Source organism: Pinus tabuliformis, chromosome 3_2 (genome assembly GCF_031772625.1).
Source record: "Pinus tabuliformis cultivar Carrire ecotype Pingquan chromosome 3_2, CPIR1, whole genome shotgun sequence".
Classification (NCBI taxonomy): Eukaryota; Viridiplantae; Streptophyta; class Pinopsida; order Pinales; family Pinaceae; genus Pinus; species Pinus tabuliformis.
The window spans coordinates 649,770,158-649,792,907 of record NC_142302.1 but is presented as its reverse complement, the minus strand read 5'-3'; the positions used below and the strand labels follow the sequence as shown (position 1 = coordinate 649,792,907).

At 41.5% G+C, this 22,750-nt stretch overlaps 1 protein-coding gene across 1 annotated transcript in view; it reads left to right on the top strand.

Moving 5' to 3' along the window:
* LOC149182313 (proteasome subunit beta type-6-like) overlaps nt 1–22,750 on the top strand; it is a 207,397-nt gene that overhangs the window by 7,234 nt on the left and 177,413 nt on the right. The window contains exon 3 of the mRNA XM_089418494.1: nt 12,498–12,574. Coding sequence (XP_089274620.1) covers nt 12,498–12,574 — 77 coding nt within the window. The remainder of the gene's footprint in view (nt 1–12,497; nt 12,575–22,750) is intronic.

Genomic DNA, 22,750 nt, shown 5'->3' with positions numbered 1-22,750 from the left:
TGCCAACTTCACAATGCCACAATGCATGCCGATGTTGAGAGAGATGAAGTATATGCTCAAATGATATTGCAGCCATTGACCCTGCAAGCACAAAGGGAACTGTACTCCTTAAGCTAATCTTCATTCTCATTCTCAATACTGCCCAAGTTAAGAGTTTCAACATCACGGCTATTTTCAATAACTTCCATCCAATTTTCTAAAGGCAGATGAAACTCTTTCCCGAACATATTAATTTGAGGATCAGGAGGCCTTTGCTCAGCAGGAGGATTCCTTCTTGGCCATGGGTAATTATCACCTCTATGCTGTATGTTTAGCATCTGAATCATTCTGGACCGCATGTCACTCATTTGTTTGGTATGCGCAATGTTCATTTCTTTCACTAATCGGGTTAACTCCATAACAAATTCTGCTTCTTTGACTTCTTTCCCCTTAGACTTGACTTGGATTCTTTCAAAAACCAATAATTTCTGACTTTCCTGAGGCCTTCTTATCTTTTTCCAACTCCTCCGCTGTGCTTTGGGCAATAGCTAAAGTGTTGGGATGGGCATGTCTTATCTCATATTGCGTGTCTATAGGGTAAGCCTCAAGATATTGTTCCAAAATCGTCTTGTCAGGAGGCTTGTAATCTTGAGTCATATCCCCTAATAGCTTATTAAATCTTTGGTCAATTTCTTCAACTGTTTCATTTTCCTTTTTCTTGATAGTGTTATATTCCTTAACCAAATATTTCCCTTCCCTCTTATCTCCATACTTGTCTCTGAATGCATCAAGAAGAGATCTCAAAGAGTCGAAGGCATTGTTAGCTTTATCTTGAAACCAATCCAAAGCATCATCTTCTAGAGAAAGCACAAATAACTTCATTCGAACATCTTCATGATTATAATTAGTAGCATGAGCGTATCTCTGGATAAAGCAGTTGAACTTCTTTATGTGACTTTCAGCATTAATAGCATTGTTCCCTTGGAAAAGCGACAACTTGCTCATAGTGGATTAATTCGGCAAATCATGCAGATATCTCTGAATGTTGGTGAAGTTGCAAGGCCCGTAGAAGTCACCCATGATGTCTTGAGTTCATAGTTTTAAAAACCGCTCAGAAAAACCGGTAACCGGTTAAACCGGCCGGTTAGCTAGCTGGCCGGTCCGAACCGGCCTAAAAACCCGGTCAGACCCTTCATTTGCCCGATTTTTGGCCCTAACCGGTGAAAACCGGCCGGTTTAGGACAAAACCGGCCGGTTTTAGGCACAACCACCATAAAGTTAAAAAAACATGTTTTTGACTGTGTTTGAGGGGTTTTGGGGGGGGACTAAGGGTGTTTCAACCCTAACAATGTTGGCAATTAATGGTAATGTTAAATTCTTAAAGTAAAAGTGACATTTCCTTTAATTTTCATTTTCATCCTTTTACTTAAATTTTTAACATTAACATGAAATGACTCAGGATGTTTGAGAGTGGTTTCGACCTCATTGGATGTCATATGGAGAAACTAGAATTTTAGATTTCACTCAAAATTTAGCAGACTTAATGGTTTTCAGGATTTCATGGTTTGGGGGTAAACAATAAATGCAATTAGAGCTCCAAATGATAAGAAAAACTCCTGATCTAGATCCCATTGTGTTGGACGATATTGATCCAACATCAGAATGGGTGGAGGAGACTGAAGAACCTGTGTTTGAGGCTGATTTTGATATCGACATGGCTTTGGCGGGGGATGAAGCAGATTATGTGGTGGCATCAGAACCAAGATCAATAGCGGCATCAAGGAAAGGCAAGGAACCAATGGAAGGCACTAGTCATGCAGGTCGACAAACTCGTGCTTCCATTAGGTCCACTTCTATTGTCATTGGTGGCATTGATACTAAGGTTGCAGATCAGGCTGAGGCATCCTCAGAATCTAAACCAGATGATGTCTATGTAGCTCCTGATGATGATCTTGTGTCTACTACTAGTAGTGGTAATGAACTTGATGATTGATCATGTGTATACTGTAGACTTGTAGTAGGCCAATGGCCTCATAGCTTGCAACAATGTTTTTGGACTTTATAGGCCATTTAGAGCCTCATTTGTTATGTATTTTGCTATTTTGTTGATGATATGTATTGCACTCAGTGCCATTTTGATGTATTCACCTTTACATGGTATATAAATGAGCAAACTTTGCATATTTTGTCTCTATTGGCTTGGAATCATGGTTTTACATCTTAAAAATAGTTTTGTTTCATTAAAAATTGATTATTTAATGTATTTTTTTAAAACCGGTTTGTTTAGACCAAACCAGTGCCGGTTAGACCGGTTCCGGTCGGTAAACCGGTTCATTAGGTGGACCGGTCCGGTCACCGGTTCCGGTTTTAAAAACATTGCTTGAGTTATAGGATGGTTGACAAAAAGCAAATGGAGATCAAGGAGAGCTTCCTGTCCGAGAAAATTTAAACGATCTCTAGAATGTAATTTGTTTAACTGGGCTCTTAGAACATTTTCACGGTCGGGAGCGGGGTTAACCAAGCCACCAAGATTTATTCTAGAGTACGTTCTTATGAATGGATGAAAAAGTGGAGTCGCCACCCAAACAGGAAACGAACCTAAATGTCCAGGTGCTAATGGTGTGAATGAACAAGATGAGAAGATTAATGAGAGAACAAAAGATTTGGTGATGAGAAGATGAGGAATGATGAATGATATGTGCCAAAAATGTTGTGGCGTTGACGAGACAAGGAATGCAGAAAGACAAAAAGATTGAAAGATTGAGAAATTGTTGTAAACCCTAGGAATGGAAAAATCTATCCTTGGCAACAGTGCCAAAATAAAATGTTGTTGCCCAGATTGTACAAGCACTACAACAACCGCTGAGGGTGGGTGCTGTCACTCTGATCCCCACCCACTCTTCTCTTTTTGTCTCCCAACAACAGGCTGTGGGGGGTAGTCCCTATGGAAATGAGGTGAAGGAAAACAAGTTGGGAACCAACTTGTTTGGGAGACATAGATGAATGGCCTAGCTACTCGGTAGAATTTAGCAAGATTAATGATTATATTAGATTTTAAGTATGAGACCAGTGCCTTATGGAGTCACATTTCTTGCTTATTATAAATTAAAACCAAGTAACCGGATGGACATTCGCTGCTTAATATGATAGATTATCCTATATGATATGCAATTGCTAAGAGTTAGGTGTGATGCAAGAATGTTAGTTATTTTTAGCTTAAATGCCTAGTCTAAGTTGAACCTCTCGCTTAACTGTTTTGAGAAACAGTCTTCAAGGTAGCTTGTGAAATGGAAGCCAACGGAAAGCAGGTAGTGGTCTGATTAACGATACCTCCCTCTATGTTCCACCCACCCAGTGCCTCTGACTGTAATATTCCTAATTAGGAAAAACAATGATATGCAAAGCAAAATAGTACATGCAACACAATTTCAGAAAATTGAGTTAACACCCATAACAACTCCAGAAATGTCAACCAGTTGAGCCATTTTATTAAATAATTGGAGCAAGAGTACAATGGTGTGGAAGAAGTGCACCCGGGCTTGCTTCAATGGCAAGCTTGACAAGACCCAGGTGATAAACTAGAAAGCTCGGATGAGAGAATGAGTTGCTCCAGTGATGTCCTACGCTGCCCCAAAAAATTGCACTTCCTGCTAGAAAGATACTGTTGGAAGCCCCACCTTCGGTGCTTAGAAAATTCAGTAAAATGAGCCCCAAGCTCCTCTCAAATAACCCACCAAAACCCAAAAAGGGTTTGGTCTAGTTCTGAGTCTTGGCGCCCGAAATTCAGCCCCAATTAGCACGTCCTCCTCCACTAGTTGGGAAGTATGGCCTGTTTGCAAACTCTCTAAAAAATCCCTCCAATCACTCCTAAAATGTTGAGTCTCATTACCCCAAAGTTCTCCTTATTTCTCCTGGCAAAACCCAGCTCCAAAACACTCCCCTCAAACTCCCAAGTGTGCCTAGAAAATGGCTACTGCGCAGGCCCTAGATGCACAAATTCGTACTGCCTTCAATTTAGCAACCTCCTGCCCCAAAACTCATCAATTAGCCTGATCTTCCCCTGAAGCTCCTATGCCAAATTTCTCCCAGCAAACACCACCCAGGATACAGTTGAAATGAGCCAAGCATGTTCCCCTCCTGCGTCCTCCTGGAATATGCACTGGCTGAGTGAGAGACTGTGTGTATAGCTCTGAATCCCTCCAAACTCTCCTCCAACATGGTACAGTCTGACCTCCCTAGGGTGACACTCGTAGTCCACTGAAATATGGGTGAGCTCTCTGCTTGGAAAACTCAATGCTGAACAACAGTGTGACTCGGCTAAGCAACGCGAGCAACAATAGAAAGTTCGATTGGCAAAAGACCCCAAAAATGGCTGAGCTTCTTCTATTTATAATTTGTGAGTTGCCTTTCCCATGTGGGTCCCTCCAACAAGCTTTTCGACCCCCTTCCTTGGCAATTCGAATTCCCTCCTAGGCAAGTGCATCTAGCAAAAAGATTTCGGCCTCCCCTTTTTCCTAAGTCTTTCTCCAAAAATTTGTGGGTCCCATAGTCACCAAAAATGCCAAAATTGTGGAAATGAACTTAAGGTAAATTATTTTAGGAAGGGACATTACAATCCTCCCCTCCCAAATGTTGCTTGTCCCCAAGCAACTTCAATGTTGGATGCTCGAGTATGTGCTCACCCTCCCAAGTGGCATCCTCATCCGGCAAGCTCCTCTAACGTACTACGTACTCCTTGATGGTTCTACTCCTCAGCTTCCTCTCCCCGGTCTCCAAGATGGCTTCCCATTCCAGAACCAGATGGCCCTCATCATCGAGTGGAGGCAACTCTGTCGCTGCTGTCACCTGCTGCCCCAACGCCTTCTTCAGGCATGAGACATGAAGGACGTTATGAATCTTGCTCCCTTGTGGAAGCTCCAACTCATAGGTCACCTCCCCAACTCTCCTAGTCACCTTGTACAACCCATAGAAACGTGGCTGTAGCTTCTCGTCCCCCTTCTGCTTCAATGCAGACTGGCGATATGGCTGTAGCCGTAGGAAGACCAAGTCCCCCTCCTCGAACTGTCTCTTAATCCTGTGCCTATCCGCATATATCTTCTGCTGATTTTGGGCTGTCAATAATTTATCCTTGAGAGCCTTGAGGATATCTTGGCTCTCTTAGATCCAATCTTTGGCCTTTGGGGCCCGACTGTCTCCAAAAACAATGTCAGCAAAAGATAAAGCATCATAACCATACAAGGCACGAAAAGGTGACATACCAAGGGAAATATTGTGGGTGGTGTTGTGCTAGTACTCGCCCAAATGCAACCACCGAATCCATGCTCTCTGCTGCCCGGTCACAGTTTCGTGGATAGCCTTCCAACCATTTGTTGACCCTCTTAGTTTGACAGTCTGTCTGTAGGTGGTAGCTAGTGCTAGGGGTGAGCTCAGTGCCCACTAATCTGAAAATTTTCTGCAAGAATACCCCCATTTACCATTTGTCTCTGTCACTGACTATGGTCTTAGGGAGTCCATGCAAGCGAAAGACCTCCTTGAAGAATAACTCGGCCACCTGTGATGTTGAATACCGTGTTAATATGGTGAAGAAATGAGCATATTTCGTCAACCGATCCACCACCACATAAATACAATCTTTGCCCTGCACTGTAGGGAGCCTCGTGATAAAATCCATGGAGATACTCTCCCATTTCCCCTCAGGGATGGGAAGTGGCTGCAACAACCCAATTGGATGGGTCAACTCCCCCTTATTCCTCTTGCAAGCCTCACACTCTTGCACATATTTCAATACATCCCCCTTGAGGCCTTTCCATGTGAAACACTCTCTGACTGTCATATATGTCTTCCAGAACCCCTGGTGCCTTGATAGTGGAGAGTCATGAGCTGCATGGAGAATCTTCTCCCTCAACTGTGAACCCGACTCCAAAAATATGAGCCCTTTGTAGTATATGATGTCAGCCATCACCCTCTAACACTCATCAACGTGAGTATGCTCCAAAATCTCACATGCCCGCCGATCTTTGGAGTACTCCACAAACAATGACGCCTTCCAATCAAGGCAAATGCTCATGAGTGAAAATGTCACGGGCCTCCTGGATAATGCGTCTGCTATAACATTGTGTTTGCCCTTAACATACTCAATATCAAAGTTGTAGGCTTACACCTTGCTGACCCACCTCTGCTGCCTGTCACTGAGGCCCTGCTGCCCCATAAAATGGCAAACACTATTGTGATTAGTCTTCACCTGAAATCTGTTGCCCACCAGATACTGTTAGAATTTGGCCAATGCATGCATGATGGCCAACATCTCCTTGTCGTAAATAGAATATGACCTCTCATGCGGAAGGAGCTTCCAACTCTCAAAAGCGATGGGGTGTCCCTCTTGAGATAAAACTGCGCCAACCCCCTCACCTGATGCATCACACTCCAAGGTGAACGATTGAGTGAAATTCGGGAGTGCCAAAACTGGGCAACTACTCATCACCTCCTTGAGGCGATCAAATGTTGACTGCGCTCTATCTGTCCATGCAAAAGCCCCCTTCTTTGTCAGATCTGTGAGGGGAGCTGCTAACTGTGAGAAGCCCTTTACGAACTTCCTATAATAGGTGCATATGCCTACAAATCCCCTCAACTCAGTCACATTCCAGGGCTCTGGCCAATCCCGGATGGCCCTGATCTTCTCCTCATGCACCCTCACTCCATCTGCGCCAATGATGTGCCCCAAGTAGAGCATCTTTGTCAGTCCAAACTCACACAGACAACTTGGTGTGAAACTGTTGCTCCTCTAAAATGCGCAACACCACCTCCAGGTGCTGCAAATGCTGCTCCCACGTTTGGCTGTAAATCAAAATGTCGTCGAAGAACACCAGTACAAACTTCCACAACTGCCCATGGAATACATGATTCATGCACGACTGAAAAGTGGCAAGTGCGTTGGTCAACCCAAAGGGCATGACCAAAAACTCAAAATGCCCATAGTGGCACTTGAAATCCGTCTTGGGGATGTCCTGATCCCTCACCCTAATCTGGTGGTACCCTGAGCGCAAGTCTATCTTAGAGAAGTACTTGGCTCCTCTAAGCTCATCCATCAACTCATCAATGCACGGAATGGGGTAGTGGTTCTTCAAAGTCTTCTTGTTGAGTGCTCTATAATCAATGCACATGCGCAAAGTCCCATCCTTCTTCTTCACCAGAACAACTGATGAAGCGAAGGGACTAGAGCTCGGCCTAATGTGCCCCAATGCCAACAACTCCTTAATGGCACGCTTAATCTCATCCTTGTAGGCCTTGGGATGCCTATAAGGAGTGGTGATAACTGCTTGTACCCCGGGCTCTAGCTCAATCTTGTGCTCAAATCCTTTGTCAGGTGGCTGCCTTGGTGGTATGTCCAAGATGGCCTATCTGTCGGGGTGTGTTGGCTTGGTCTGTCCCTCAACCTCTGAAATCCTCAGCTCCACTGCCTATGCAATGTCCCCATGCCTCAAGTCAGCCTCCATCCTATTCATTGAAATTGTCTGTGGAGGATATGAATGCATACCTCAAAGAACCACCAGCTTGCCATCCGATATGGTGAACTTCATCTCCAGTTTCCTCCAATTAGTGGTGACCTGGCCAAGGGAGTAGAGCGACTGGACACCCATCACCACGTTGGTATCTGGCACATCCACAACAAAGAAATGATCTGTCATCGAGTAGTTCCCCATGGTCACTATCAAAGCGGGAACATATTGGGTACACTGCATAGTCCTGTCCCTCGACACCAAAACTGAGAACCCCTCGAACTCCTTTGTAGTGATACCTCGCCTCTGAACCATCTGGGCATCAATGAAGTTGTGGGTGGCCCCACTGTCTACCAAGACTGAGACATGCTGTCCCTACATTGTGCCTCTGATCCTCAGGGTAAAAAATTTGGGAATTCCACGCAAAGAAGCGAGGACTCCCCTAGATGTTGCAAAAGGTGCTCCCCCAGGTGGTGGTGGTCGCCTCTTTCACTGAACCTCGCTGTCTCCCTTGCCTATCTCCAATTCCATATCATCCTCCTGATCGCTATTTGAGAAGACCTCGATGTAGTGGGCCTTGCCCACTGTGCATCTGTGGCCTTGTGCCCACAACTCCCGACAAGTAAAACATAGTTTCCTCCTCCAGAGGTCTCTCCTGGTCTCCTCATCTAACTGCCCACGCCCTTGGGTTGCTCGCTGTGGTGGGGGCCTAGTGTCATTCCCCTTCTGTGGGTAGGGAGTCCGTGATGGAATGGGTGCTCTAGTCTTGGGGATTGCCCCTTGCAAATCCCTGGCACAAGTCACAACCTCCTGCAAAGTAGTGGGTCTGCGGGACTTCACTAGTCCACGCAATGGCTCAAGCAACCCCTCTATAAATGTGTACACCCTCCTGGCATCGGACAAATTTGGCACCATGACTGAGACCCTCAAAAACTCCGATATGTAATGCTCTGGGTGGCCAGTTTGCCTAAGCTGGGTCAACTCCCTGAAGTGAGCCTCCAGGTCCCTCCTATCAAAATGCTTTACCACTCTCCGTGTGAAGTCCTCATAGGAGGTCACGTTGACATGCCCTGCCGTGGATAAGCCATGAAACCACCAATCGTGTGCCTCCCCCTCCAAGTGCAAGGTATCCATTTTGATGGCTTCCACCTCTGTCATTCGATTAAGCTGGAAATAGGTATCCAACTTCTCCACCCAAGCTCGAGCTGTGCACTTGGTAGATCCATCATATGTGGGAAAATACATCCTCCCAATAGTATGTTGCAACTCTGAACTCTGTGTGCTCGGTCCCCCACTATACCTGCCCTTCTCATTCTGTTTGAGCTGGCAATAATCTCTAAAGGAAAAGGCTGCCTTGAAATCTTCCCCCATGGATTGCCACTCCCTGAAATAATCTCCCATGGGCATTTGATCATCTGACCCACCTTGCTCACTAGGTGCTAATGGTAGAAAAGTAGGCAGCGTGGTTCTGGTTGGCCCACTGAAAGCTGGTGGGTGAGTGGCTGGTGATGGGTGGTCATATTGTTGTGAGGCCCCTGAAGTCTCTCCAAATAGGAACTCACGATGGATGCTCTTGTCCCTATTCTGTTGCTTGATCTCCTCCAACATCTCCTTCTGTCCCTTAGCTAAATCATTTAGGGCCTTCAAGAGGCTATCAAATGCTGCTTCCTCCTTACTCTTTGGCTCCCCCATATTTGCTACTACTATTGCCTTCCCATGTGCCTTAGTATCAGGTGTAATCTCCAACTCCCTCTCCCTGCTTTGGTACCTCTGCCTTTGGTAAGTAACGTTCTGCCTATCCTCCTCGTTCATAGGAAAGTTCCCCCACGGTTGAGCCAAGATCGAAGCTCCAAAATCACTGTAATGTTCCTAATTAGGAAAAACAATGATATGCAAAGCAAAACAATACATGCAACACAAAATTTCAGAAAATTTAGTGAACACCCATAAAAACTCCAGAAATGTCAACCAACTGAGCCATTTTATTAAATAATTGGAGCAAGAGTACAATGGTGTGGAAGGAGTGCACCTGGGCTTGCCTCAATGGCAAGCTTGACAAGACCTAGGTGATAAAATAGAAAGCCTAGATGAGAGAACGAGTTGCTCTAATGATGTCCTATGTTGCCCCAGAAAACTGCACTGTCTGCTGGAAAGATACTGCTGGAAACCCCACCTTCGGTGCTCAGAAAATTCTGTAAAATTAGCCCCAAGCTCCTCTCAAATAACCCACCAAAACCCAGAAAGGGTTTGGTCTAGTTTTGACCCCTGAAATTTGGCTCCAATTACCACGTCCTCCCCCAACAATTGGGAAATACAGCTTGTCTGCAATCTCCCTGAAAAAGCCCTCCAATCACTCCCAAAATGCTGAGTCTCACTACCCCAAAGTTCTCCTTATTTCTCCCGGCAAAACCTAGCTCCAAAACACTTCCCTCAAACTCCCACGTGTGCCTAGAAAATGGTTATTGCGCGGGCCCCGAATGCACAAATTCGTACTGCTTTCAATTGAGCAACCTCCTGCCCCAAAAGTCATCACTTAAGTTGATCTTCCCCTGAAGCTCCTATGCCAAATTTCTCCTGGAAAACACTACCCAGAAGACAACCAAAATGAGCCAAGCGTAATCCCCTCCCGCATCCTCCTGGAATATGCATTGGCTGAGTGAGAGACTATGTGTATAGCTTCGAATACCTCCAAACTCTCCTCCAACTTGGTACAATTTGACCTCCCTAGGGTGACACTCGTAGTCCACTGAAAGAAGGGTGAGCTCTCTGCTTGGAAAACTCGGTGCTGAACAACAGTGTGACCCAATTAAGCAGCTCAAGCAACAATAGAAAGTTCGATTTGCAAAAGACCCAAAAAATGCCTGAGCTTCTTCTATTTATAATTTGTGAGTTTCCTTTCCCCATGTGGGTCCCTCCAACAAGCTTTTCGACCCCCTTCCTTGGCAAGTTGAATTCCCTCCTAGGCAAGTGAGTTTTACTCATGCGTGTGGCCCCCACACTCCATTAGCAAAAAGAATTTGGCCTCCTCTTTTTCCTAAGCCTTTCTCCAAAATTTTGTGAGTCCCATAGTCACTAAAAATTCCAAAATTGTGGAAATGAATTTAAGGTAAATTATTTTAGGAAGGGACATTACATTGGCGTTGCAAAGACTGTGGCTCGATGACTGCAAGGTAACTGTGTTAACCACTAAGAAGAATTGAATCCCTCAAGCTAATTGGAAAAGGGTTGCCCTAGGAGTCTATCAACCAAGCTTATGCTTGGAGGTAAAATTATTAATGCAAACTAAGTCCTAGGATGTTTGTGCAACGATTATGAGTGAAGTTTATCTTGAGTTAAGATTTGTTTATGTTATTTAAGTAATTAATGTGAATTATCTTATAACAAGAGTACTTAATAGTGATGAGATAACAATCTTAAACAAGATAAATGCTCAAAGATACAAGTGCAAGTTTCAGCTAGAGATTATTCCACAAGGTGATAACAATTCAAAGAAACTAGAGCACTTATCCACCAATGATTATGAACACAAGATGTAATTTAAAGTTCTTCAAAAAATACTCTTATGCCAGTATCACAATGCCAATTAGATCTTAGATGCTCAAGTTAACTTTATTCATCAACAAGATTAGAGTTAGATTCCTAAATGTTTTCAAGTGCAAACTTAGACAATTCTTAAGACCAAGATTCCTTGTTTGCTTACTAACTGCTCCTTGTTTCTTCTCTCTAGTTGCATTCAACTTTTGCATCTCATTGTGCATAGTTAGACTTTAGTTGCATCATTGCCTCTCTCTTGAGTATCTAAGCACATTGCATAGTTTCACTTCCTAATCTCACTGTTAGCAATATCATCTAAATTGCTTGTAGTTGTGCTCTTGCAATCTTGTAATTTTCTCTTACTCTAATTTGGTAATCTAATAAGTGAAAGAGAAATTCTAATAAGCACACATAAGTGATAAAGAGATCTTGATATCATTGCCACAATTGTTTCATTGAGTAACATTAAGGTGCTTCTCTATTTGTTTCTTGATTGACAAAGTGATATTTGACATACTGGTTATAAGTGATCTTATCTTGTTGTCATTGAAGCATTTTCTCATTGTTATCTCATTGAAGCATCTCTAATTGGCTCATCTCTTGCATTCTCATCCTAGAGTAGAATTGCATAATTAAAATTTACCTCCAAGCATAAGCTTGGTTGATAGAAAGTTAGGGCACCTTCTTCATTCAATTTGAGAAGTTAGAACCCCATTCACAGTTAACACAGGTGACCTTGCAGTTCTCTTGTGGGCAATCCCTTGTAGGAACGGAGGCACTTGGGTGGTTAGAGGTCCTGGGGAGGTATCGTTAATGAGACCATAGCCTCCTTCCCCAACACTTCTCTCTACAACCTTGTTTGTGACTAGCTTCAAAATAATCGAGGAAGATGCTTCATCTAGAATAGGCATTTAACTTATTTCATCTAGGATAGATCTTGCATATCATCCTTGCAGCATTTGTCTATCTGGTAACTTGACATATTGATCTTTGTTGTGCAAATATTTCTCAATTCTGAGGCACTGGTCTATCACTAATATATTTCAAAGAATCTAATTGTTTGTGCTTATTAATCTTACTTGACATATAATCTGAATCAAGTTGCTAGGATATTCATCTGTATCTCCTAAAATTGTTGATTTTCAACTGGTTCCTAATCCTTTCACCTTCAGGGACTAACCTCCTTAGCCTGCTTTAGAAGATAGCTTAAACATAGTGAGTAGGGATCAGAGTGACAGCCCCTACTCTGAGCGTTGCTGCCTCGGGTGTACACTTCAGGCGACAACAAGTCTTCTTTGTTAATAGGTGCTTTGAGTTGTCAGGCGAAGGTTTCAATTCAACCAAGACATAATCTCATAAAGCTCAAACAATTGGTAGGCATATGTCTAAGTTGATCTGCGAATTTTCTTTGCATCTATCTGATGTGAATTTTGTATTGTAATTGATTTATAATATCTAAAATTTCAAATCTTTCATGATGTCTTGCAGGAATGTATGTGGCAAATCGAGCTTCGGATAAGATTACTCAACTCACTGATAATGTTTATCTCTGCCGCTCAGGCTCAGTAAGTTCCTTCTTGTGTGTTGCGATCAAAATATCTGGAATGATCTTATGTGTTTGTAGATTATTTGATACTTAATTAGATTCATAGGCGTTTTCTGGTGCTCATGAAACATCAATGAACTAGCCAATATGGTTGGAGGATAAGTGGAATGACAGTTTTTCTGACAATTTTATAATGCAGTTCAAGTTTTTAATATTCGGCATTGGCCCAAGTTTTTCAAAATGACTAGATGTAGAAGTGTCTGCAATGCATAGATTAATAATTTTGATTTACGTTTCTAGTTGTGGACTTAGTTATGTGATCCAGTATTTGTGCCCTAATGGCAGACTTGGCAATCTCGTTATCTTTGGATATCAATGTGGGTTTGTGCAGTCTGGGAATTGTTTACCTGTTGGAGGTGTATGCTTCCAAGAGAATTACCATACCTTTAATCTAGTCTTTGTTGGTTTTCAGCCAAAGAAACCTATATATAGATCAATTCGTTTATATCGCAATTTTTACCACTACAGATTATCAGTGATGTTGCTATACTTCTAAGTTCCTAATTCAAGTCAATCACTTGTGACAATTCAGGTGCTTAAGCTTACATATCCTAATTGGCATTATAAATAGTGCCATTCCAGATTTTCTATACTTTGGTCAACTGTAAAAAATTATTATTTGTGTTATTAACTTTTAGCTCACTGCCACTGCAGTGCAAGATTTAGATTTAGATAACGTCAATTCATTTTCATTGATAATTGACTTAATTATTTGTGCTTGAACCTTTTGATTCGCTCTCTGCTGCAGTGTCTTCTATTCTACTTGATTTCCATTAAAATCACCAGTTCATGGTTATACATACCAATTTACATATTGTTCTGAAGCAGTGGTTTTGATCTTGTTAAACACTGGTTTGGAGAACTCAATATCTGATTCACAGTGCTTAGTTTATATTGATTTAGAGATAGATGACAGGAACGTGTTCAAGGAGACCACAGAACACTGAACATAGGGCAGGATAGCATTTCTGAACATCAACAGCACTAGTCAAGGTTCTACTAATCTGACATGATTCTGCAAGTCTTTCTCAGTTATTCAGTCTGTTATATTTCATTTTATTGGTAGAATACAGTTACTCTAGAGATCAATCTTTAATATACTGTGACTTTTCTGTTTAGGATCATACAGTACCCTGATGATGCCTATAGCTCAAGTTTTACATAGGATCACAATGGACATGATCTGCAGAGTATTTCATATACCGCCATTCTATAAGCCTGTTGAGAAATATAGTTTGAGCAGGAGCTTCTTGCACAAGTTAGGTGTAAATGTGAGAGTAGTAGTTCGAGACAACTTCTAGTGACTAATTAAAAGTGGTGAATATGTCATCTTCTGATTTCACTTAAATAAATGAAAGTGAAGGTCAAATTTTCTATATTATTCTAGTCTTAGAAATCAAATTGAAATATTCTAAAATTTTTAGAATATTAGTGAATTAGATTTGTTTTAATCTTAGCCATACTCCTCATTGTTGAGATAAGATAATATCTAAGATTAAGGAGATTAGTTGCTAAAATATGGGAAATTAGTTGCAAGGATTGAGGAGTTTAGCTATCTCTCTCAAAGCATAAAATATGATGGGAGAAGTTGAAAACACACACGAGAACCCTTGAGAGAGGTGGAGACCAAGAGAAGGAAGAGAGTGCATCTATGAGGAGAAAGTGCAGGTCCAATGTAGCAAACAGCAAGAGGGAATCTGTACAACAGCAGCATTGTACAGTTGTACAACTGTAGCTGCTGCCTTCTTCAGCAGAGCCATACTTCTATTTCAGCAGGTTACTTCGTAGTATTTTTTTATTTTACAATTGCTAAGTTACAACAGATTGTGGAAGTACCTTATAAGCTTTGATTATTGGAATGATAAGCTGATTTGAAGGGAGAAATCACTGTGCATATTTGTTATTCGCTGCTGTACCGATTCCCTCTTGCTGTTTGCTACAACGGATTTGTAGTTTCTCCTGACAGATGCACTGTGCTTCTTCTCCTAGCCAGTGCCTCTCAAGCTAAGTCACCTGACACGGGGATTCGGGACACGTAGGATTCGGGATTCGTGGTGTCGGATTCGGGACACGCTGACCCCCCGGAATAGGACACGTTATATATTATTTTATTAAAATATATATATATATATATATATATATATATATATTAAAAATTAGATATTATCATATTTCTTACACAAATTTTAATTAATGATACAAATTTATTGATTTCAAACATAGATCTTCATCTATAGCTATTAGCATGCATAGTACATACAAAATTCAAATAAATGTCAGTGGTACTGGTCACATAAATGATAAATCTATTAAAAATTTAAATCATGATTCATAATTCATAACTGAAAGACAACTTACAACTACAAGGTAGTAAGATAAACACACTGACAACTGTAGTTTTCTCATTAAGTCATCAAATCAAAATGTGTTACATAGGTAGTGTTGGTGCAATGCCAATGGCAAATAGAAATAGAAAATATAAAACAACTACAGGTATACAAGCCTCAAGGCATCAATTAGCATCAGAATCAGCATCACTGTCCCCATCATCATGGTCCCCACTGCTCTCCTCTACATCCTCCTCCTCCCCTGTATCCATAGTCGCCTTTGCATCTGCTGGTATGGAGGCTGACCCCTCTAAGTCATCAAATCTAATAGGCTCTAGCACTGGATCATTGAGATCCATGTTGGCCAATGCCAACTCAACAATGGTGTCCAGACCCATATCATCAGGAACAGTGTTACTTGGGAGTGGGAGCGAAAGCGGGGAGCGGGAGCGACATATTCAGAAGCTCTTGGATTGGTGCTCTTGATTAAATACGAGTTCCATACCCTAATACATGAAAAAATTCAAAGGAAACATTGCAATCCCCCAATCCTAAAATCCTGAAAAACTGATAAGTCTGCTGGATTTTGAATGAAATCTAAAATTCTACTTTCTCCATATGAAATCCAATGAGGCCGGAACCACTCTCAAACATCCTGAGTCATTTCATGGTAATGTTAAAAATTTAAGTAAAAGGATGAAAATGAAGATTAAGGAGAATGTCACTTTTACTTTAAGAATTTAACATTACCATGAATAGCATATCAATACTAGGGCCTAGACTTGATTATGAAGCTGCCAAAATGCTCTACTCCTTGCTGCAACAGCACAAATCACTTACCAAATGAAAATATTAATGAGCAAACACGCCCTTTTCATACCCGCGCTGAGCTTAGCAAGTCCTGGAAACCGGACACGTGTCCTAAAATAGCGACACGCCCTCGGACACGACGTGTCCTGTGATTTGGACACGAATCCAGACCGAATCGTGTCGGATTCGCAGGGGGTTTAGGACGAATCCGGTTTCCTAGCTCTCAAGTGTTCTCATGTGTGTTTTATACTTTTACCATTTTGTCCTGTTGTCGCCCAAAGTGTACACCTAAGGCACAACACTCAGAGCAGGGGCTGTCACCCTGATCCCTACTCACTCCGTTCTAGCTCTCTCCTAAAGAAGCTAAGGGGGGTAGTCCCTAAAGATAGATGAAAGGTAGAAAACTTGTTGAAGCAACAAGTTCTAGGAGATCAAAGCGCAAGATCACTACCTTTCTAGACAACTTGAATTATAATGAATTGACAAGTGTTTTATTAAATGAGAAAAATATAACTTAACAAGATGAAGCAATTAAGAACAATGAGGCAATAATGAGATCAACAAATATAGACCAGTGCCTTAACAATGCTCAATGAAATTTAAGACACTTGCAAATAAATGGATGCTCGAGTCACAATAACAATGCTGCAAGAGATGTTAGTGCAAGGTGCAAGACTGATATGCAATGCAAAATGCTTCAATGAGACAATGTAGATCAAGATGCTTCAAAAATGAAATCCACTAAAGATATGACAAATATTCCAAGATCACAATATTGATGAAGCAAAAAGAGACGCTTAATGAAACAATATGTCAATAAATAACATAAGTGCCTCTTTAAAGCTAAGCCTTGCTCTTAGGTTAGTGAAGCACTGTCACACCTTTAGTTGCTTTACTTGATTATAACACTGTTCATTTTATGAAACAATGTTTAGGAAATGGTTTTGATGATGCAAGCACAATAATTCAAGAAAATGAGATTGCTATCAGTGATTTATGAAGCAAAATGCAACGATGCAATATGAGATGTAATTAGCAAGGAGAGACAAAGGGGCAGTTAGTAACTAAACCAAAGTTATCCTTGACAAGGCACAAGAGAAAAATAAACAACAATGCCTATCTATGCCTCTTTCTTATCAAACAGCCGTCCAAAAAAAGCCAAATAACCAACTAGAGATGCACCAGACCTTCAATATGCTACTGCCAACAATAAGACAAGCTTGACGTAAGCAATATCAGTCACCCAAAACGACAATACCAAAAGGGCAAGAATCAGATTATGGGATTCTAATAATTGTTATATGACAATTTTTTAGCGTTTATTTTGTGTTATTGATCTCTGATTGCTGCACTTCAGATCTGAGTACTTATGACAGTTTGTAATAGACCACTTTGAACCATCAGCCAGAGGTACTCAAACTAGGGGAATGCTTATCACTACAAAAAAAAAAACAATGGAAACCTTGTAAGCCCGTAGATATTTTTGAATAGAGCTAGGATCTCTGAGGTTGGATATTCAGTGAAGCTATTACCTGCAAAACCACAAAATTAACTTTTAAAATACTTTTGCAAATCCATGACAAAATCTTCTTATGGCTAAGATAAAATCGAATCACAACCTTTTCTCACAAAATCAATCAAGATTTCAATTAAATTTTAGTTAAATGTTAAGGGAAGATTTTAATTAAGTTATAAAGGGTTGCAGTCCCAATAAATTGTGCAAACAACGAAGCAATCTTCAGGCTTTGAAGGCCTCTTGCTCTAGGTGAAAAGACAGGTGTCTAGACCCACAGCTAGACATAAATATGTCTCCAAAACAAGGTCTTCTCCAATCTGTAAAGGGAAAAGAGCTAAATCAGTGAATTTGTATGCCAAACCCCAAAAAATCCCTCAAATCTGAACTGAAATCTCTGCAAAGCAATGACAACGGCTTTCTAAAAAAATTTAAATAAATTATATAAGCCACCAAGGAAACTTGAAAAACCCTTCAATTGATTTGAATTTCTTTGCAAATAAAAGGAAACCAGGTTTAGAGCAGTAATTTTAAAAGGAAATCAAACCTTGCAACTACAACCAAATGCCATTTTTTTTTGTTTTTTGTTTTTTTTGTTCTGGCCCAGATGTGTTTTAATTTAGAAGCAACAAATTTCAGACCTTAAACAATGATAAAAACCTTCTAAGATGATGGGCATAAGCCTGCAAACAAAAGCAAGGGTTAGCCTTTATACAAGTCCCAACCAAGTGATAAAAATCCTTAGGAATTTATAAATTGGGCTTGCCAAACAACAAGGGTAAGATCAAGGCTTCAAACCCCTGTGGCTCCAAAATTTGCCACAAAATTTTTATGCCCAGATAATTTCGAATTTGGAGAGAAAAACCTCCCTCAAACCCTCAAAAATTCATCGCTAAGCCTATGGCTAGGTTTCTTTGGGCCAGATGGATCCAAATAGCCCTACAACCAGTTACCAAGAGCTTTAAAAAATGAAACCTGAGCCACAGATATGTAAGTACGACCTCTAGAAAATGAATTTTCGTTAATGTACAGAGGCACAAGAGTGCTAAAAAAAAATCCCCTCGGTCCCTTCCAAATGGATGGACTACCTCCTTGAAATTGATAAACGATACTTGCACCCCTGCCCCAAAAGAGATCCGTACGCTCTCAGTACCTGCGAGAACAAAAATGAAAGGAGATAGATGATACGTACAAATATGTGCATACGGAAGGTTAAAGTTTAAAATATATATACAAAATTTTAAATCTTTACAAATATCAAAATAAAATATTTACAAAAAAAATAAAAATAAAGACCCAAGAAATTATATATACAAGAAGGAATAATGTAATGAGTTAGTGAAATAATATAAGGTGAAAGGTTGGCATATATAGGTACAAATTAGAGAAACTTTTTTGAAGTTTTGAATGTGGGACAAAAAAAGAACTTTAAAAATTAAAAGTTAAATCTAACTAAAAGAAATTTAAACTACAAAATTAAAACTTAAATAATTTTGAAATCCTAAAGTTATTTACAAAATAAAAAAAAAAAAATTTACGAACTATTAGATCTATACAAAGGATAGTGAAAATTAACTACATACAAATAAACTACAATATTCACAATGGAATAGATCAAGAGGAATATGAGTCCAACTCCATTCCCTTGATCTAGTGTTTAATAGCTCTAATTAGCAGATCTATCTTTTTTTTCCCGTAGAAAAAGTCGTAATTTCTATTAAATCAGGAGAAATTACATTCTGTAGATGCTGAGCATATGCATACTGAGGCTGGTTGCCTCTCAGGGCCTCTGAAGAGACTGTTAATTGTTCCAAAAAACTGAAACAGATAAACTATCATGTAAACATTCTTCTCCCCAAACTTTTATCCACGCAGGGAGTTTGGAGAGGTATATATCAAAAAAGATCAACAGAGAGAGATAAACACATTCAGGATTCATTTGCAGTGTAGCTGTAGCTTACTGCCAAAAAAAAAACAGCAAAAATAAATAGCTATGTTTGTCCGCCATGGTCGGTTACTGATCATATACAACAGTTTATATATAAAAGACAAGAAAAAAACAGTATTTTGAGCATGTTGGGACCCCTTTCAGTTATGAGCATCCCTTTGAGCCTGGTAGTCATCAAAGGGTCTGTGATAGTGTTGAAAGAAGGTTCCGTCCAGATCTTCTTGTATTAACCAGTCCGCTTCCTGCCTCTGTGCTGCTTGCTTGGAAAGGTGGTCCGCCCGAGAGTTGCGCTCCCTGTATATGTGGCGACAGTCAAATAATTCAAATGCATCTGTTAGTCTGAGTGCCTCATCCAGTATGTGTCTCAAAGAGAAAGCAGTGCATGATGATTTTCTGGTGAGCCAATTACAAACAATTTTTGAATCTCCAAACAGTTGAAGTTTTGTACAGCCTTTCTCATGTGCAAAAAAGATGAGGTTTTTTGCAGTGGAAAGTTCAGCATAATTGTTTGTGCCTCTTCCCAGGGGAATTTGTATCATGTAGTAGTGATTCTCCCTCAGGTAGAGGAGTGCTCCCCCCCCACAGGTATCAGCTTGGGCGGAGCCATCAAAGTATGCCCAAGGGAAGGATTTGTCTATGAGTTCAGGGGTTATGGTCCGAGGGGGGGGTGGAGGAGGATCTTCTGGTATGAGGGCAAGGTCTGCAAACATGTGGGCAATAATGACCGGCCAGAGGGGAGGTTTCTGATCAAAAATTGCTCGGTTCCTAGCTATCCAGATTGACCAGCACATTAGAAGAGGGATATTCTTGTTTTTTCCAGTGTGTTGTTCCTGCCAGTTTGTCCAGGCCTCGAAGATTGTCATGCCATGCCATTGATGGAGGGAGGGGGAGTGAGAAAGGAGAGCAGCCCATTGTTCTTTTACAACTGGACAGGTGAGGAAGAGATGTTCTGTATCTTCGTCATTCCTTCTGCATAAGTGGCACCAGAAAGGTCCATAGAAGGATCTCTTCTTCAAGTTTGCCCCCGTTGGAATTTTATTGAAAAGTATAGCCCACATGAGGAGTCTCGTTCTTGGTGCTGCCTTAAGGTGCCAAATTGCTTTCCACCATTGCTGTGCATTGTCTGGCTGGAAGGTGTGCATCAGCTGAAGGTATCCCTCCTTTGGGGAGTATGTACCATTTTTGGCTAGAGCCCAGACAATCTCGTCTTCCCCCTCTGTGATTCTGATATGAGCTTGTGTGAGTGCCTCTGTGAATGCCTCCCATTCTTGTCTCCATGGAGCCGGAATATTGAGGTCTCGTGAAGTCCTCCAGGCCTGGTGGAGAAAGCTGGAGTTTTCATGGTCTGCAATATGAGCAATATTTGTAACACCTTGGTCCCTTAGATGAGCTAGGAGCTGTCCTGATAATCTATGCATGTTTCCACACCCGATCCACGGGTCAATTCCTAAGCGGACGGAGTCTCCCTGTTTTATCCTCCATGTCAGACCCTCCCGAATTAGGGGAAGAGAATTTATGACTGCTTTCCATATGATGGAATGTCTTCCGTTACCCCTATGATCCCTACGAATCCAGCTGTAGATGCTTTCTGGAGCAATGTATTTTTCCATGACCACTTTCTTCCAGAGACTATTTGTAGTGAGGAGCTGCCATCCCAATTTTGCTGCCAGTGCATTTGCAAATAGGTCTAATCTCTTAATTCCCCAGCCTCCCCATTTTTTTGGTCTAGCAATGGTGTCCCATTTTACCCAAGCAAAGAGATTTCCCTGATGAGATCCCTTCCATAAGAATCTACAGCATATTTTTTGGATTCTGGTTAAAATCCCTCTTGGTATCCAAGCCAGGGACATCCAGTACACCGGCGTTGCTTCCAGCACAGCTTTGATAAGAGTAAGTCTTCCAGCCCTCGTGAGGTATCTATTATACCAGACATTGATCCTTTTCTCCACTTTAGTGATTAGCCAGGTCCAATCGGCTATTCTGTATCCTCCGTGTTTCACCCTGAATCCCAGATACTTTAGCCCTTCCTCCATAGGCTGTATGTGGAAGGGGAAACGGTTTTTTGTGTAGATGACTTCATGAGGGGTGCATCCAAACACTGTTAAAGTAGATTTCTGTACATTAATTACCATCCCCGTAGCCTTCTGGAAGAGTTCAAATACCTGTTGGAGCGCCGATGAGTCAGCCATGCTGCCATTCAAGAAGATCAATACATCATCCACAAAAAGTAGATGTGTGAGGGAACAATTATCCGAGATTTTGATCCCTTTGATGCGACCTCTGCTGTGTTCGGATGCAATTAATCTGCTTAGACCTTCCATTATGAGCAGAAAAAGGAGGGGGGATAGGGGGCAGCCCTGCCTGAGGCCTCTCTCAGCGGAGAAAAAGGGGGTGGGGGAGCCATTGAGGAGGACACTGAAAGGTACATCGGAGATGCAACTCATGATCCTCTTAATAAAAAGGAATGGGAAGCCCAGATGGGTGAGAAGCATTCTGATGTATAGTAAATTTACCCTATCAAATGCTTTTGAGAGGTCCACCTTGAGTATCATGCCTTTTAGATTTTTGCTGTGCACAGAGTGAAGGAGTTCTTGAGCTGTGCCTATAGCTTCATGGATCTGGCGCTTGTGTAGGAAGGCAAATTGTTCAGAGGAGATATTGGCCGAGAGAAAGGGCTTGATTCTGTTTGCTAGAATTTTAGCCAATATCTTGTAGAGGCAGTTGCATAGAGAGATAGGCCTAAATTCATCAAAAGACACTGGCTTATCTGATTTGGGAATGAGAGCTATGAAAGTGGCCTTTATGCTCGGGGGAATGGATCCATTTAGGCAGCAGTGATTGATAGCTTTAAGAATGTCATGCCCAAGCAGCTCGAAGAATGCAAGATAAAATTCAATGGTCCAACCGTCAGGGCCCGGGCTTTTGTCCTTTTGGAAACCCTTCATGGTGGCTTCCAATTCTTCCAGAGAAATATCTTTTGTAAGCTCCTCAGAATCATCCTCCTCCACAAATCTGGGAAATTGCTCTGCCACCCTCATGATTTCCAACAGATTTGCTTGACCTGGGGCCTTGTATATATTCCTGAAGTGCGCAGTTGCCAGATATGCAAGTTCTCCAGGTCTTCTTACCAGATGTCCTTGTTCATCCTGTAGCTCCCATATAGTGTTGATCGCCTTCCGTCCATTTGCAAACCTGTGGTAAAACTTTGTGTTCTCATCCCCCTCCTTGAGCCAAATGGCTCTGCTTCTTAGTCTCCAGGAGTCCTCTCTGTCTCTAAGGATCTGTGATCTCTGTTTGATCAGATCATCATACATGGATTTCTGATCAGGGGATAAGAAGGTGCCATCAGAATGGGATTCTAGAGCCTCAACAGCTTGTTCCGCCAAGGATATAGTTTGATCATCCTGTTTTCTTTTCGCTTTTGCCCATTCCCTTGAGATCACTTTGATTTCAGCTAGGTTCCTGACAAAACCAGTGGCTGGGTCTAAATCCTCAGGAATCGGGTGAGCTTTCCAGAAATCCGATATCAACTTGATG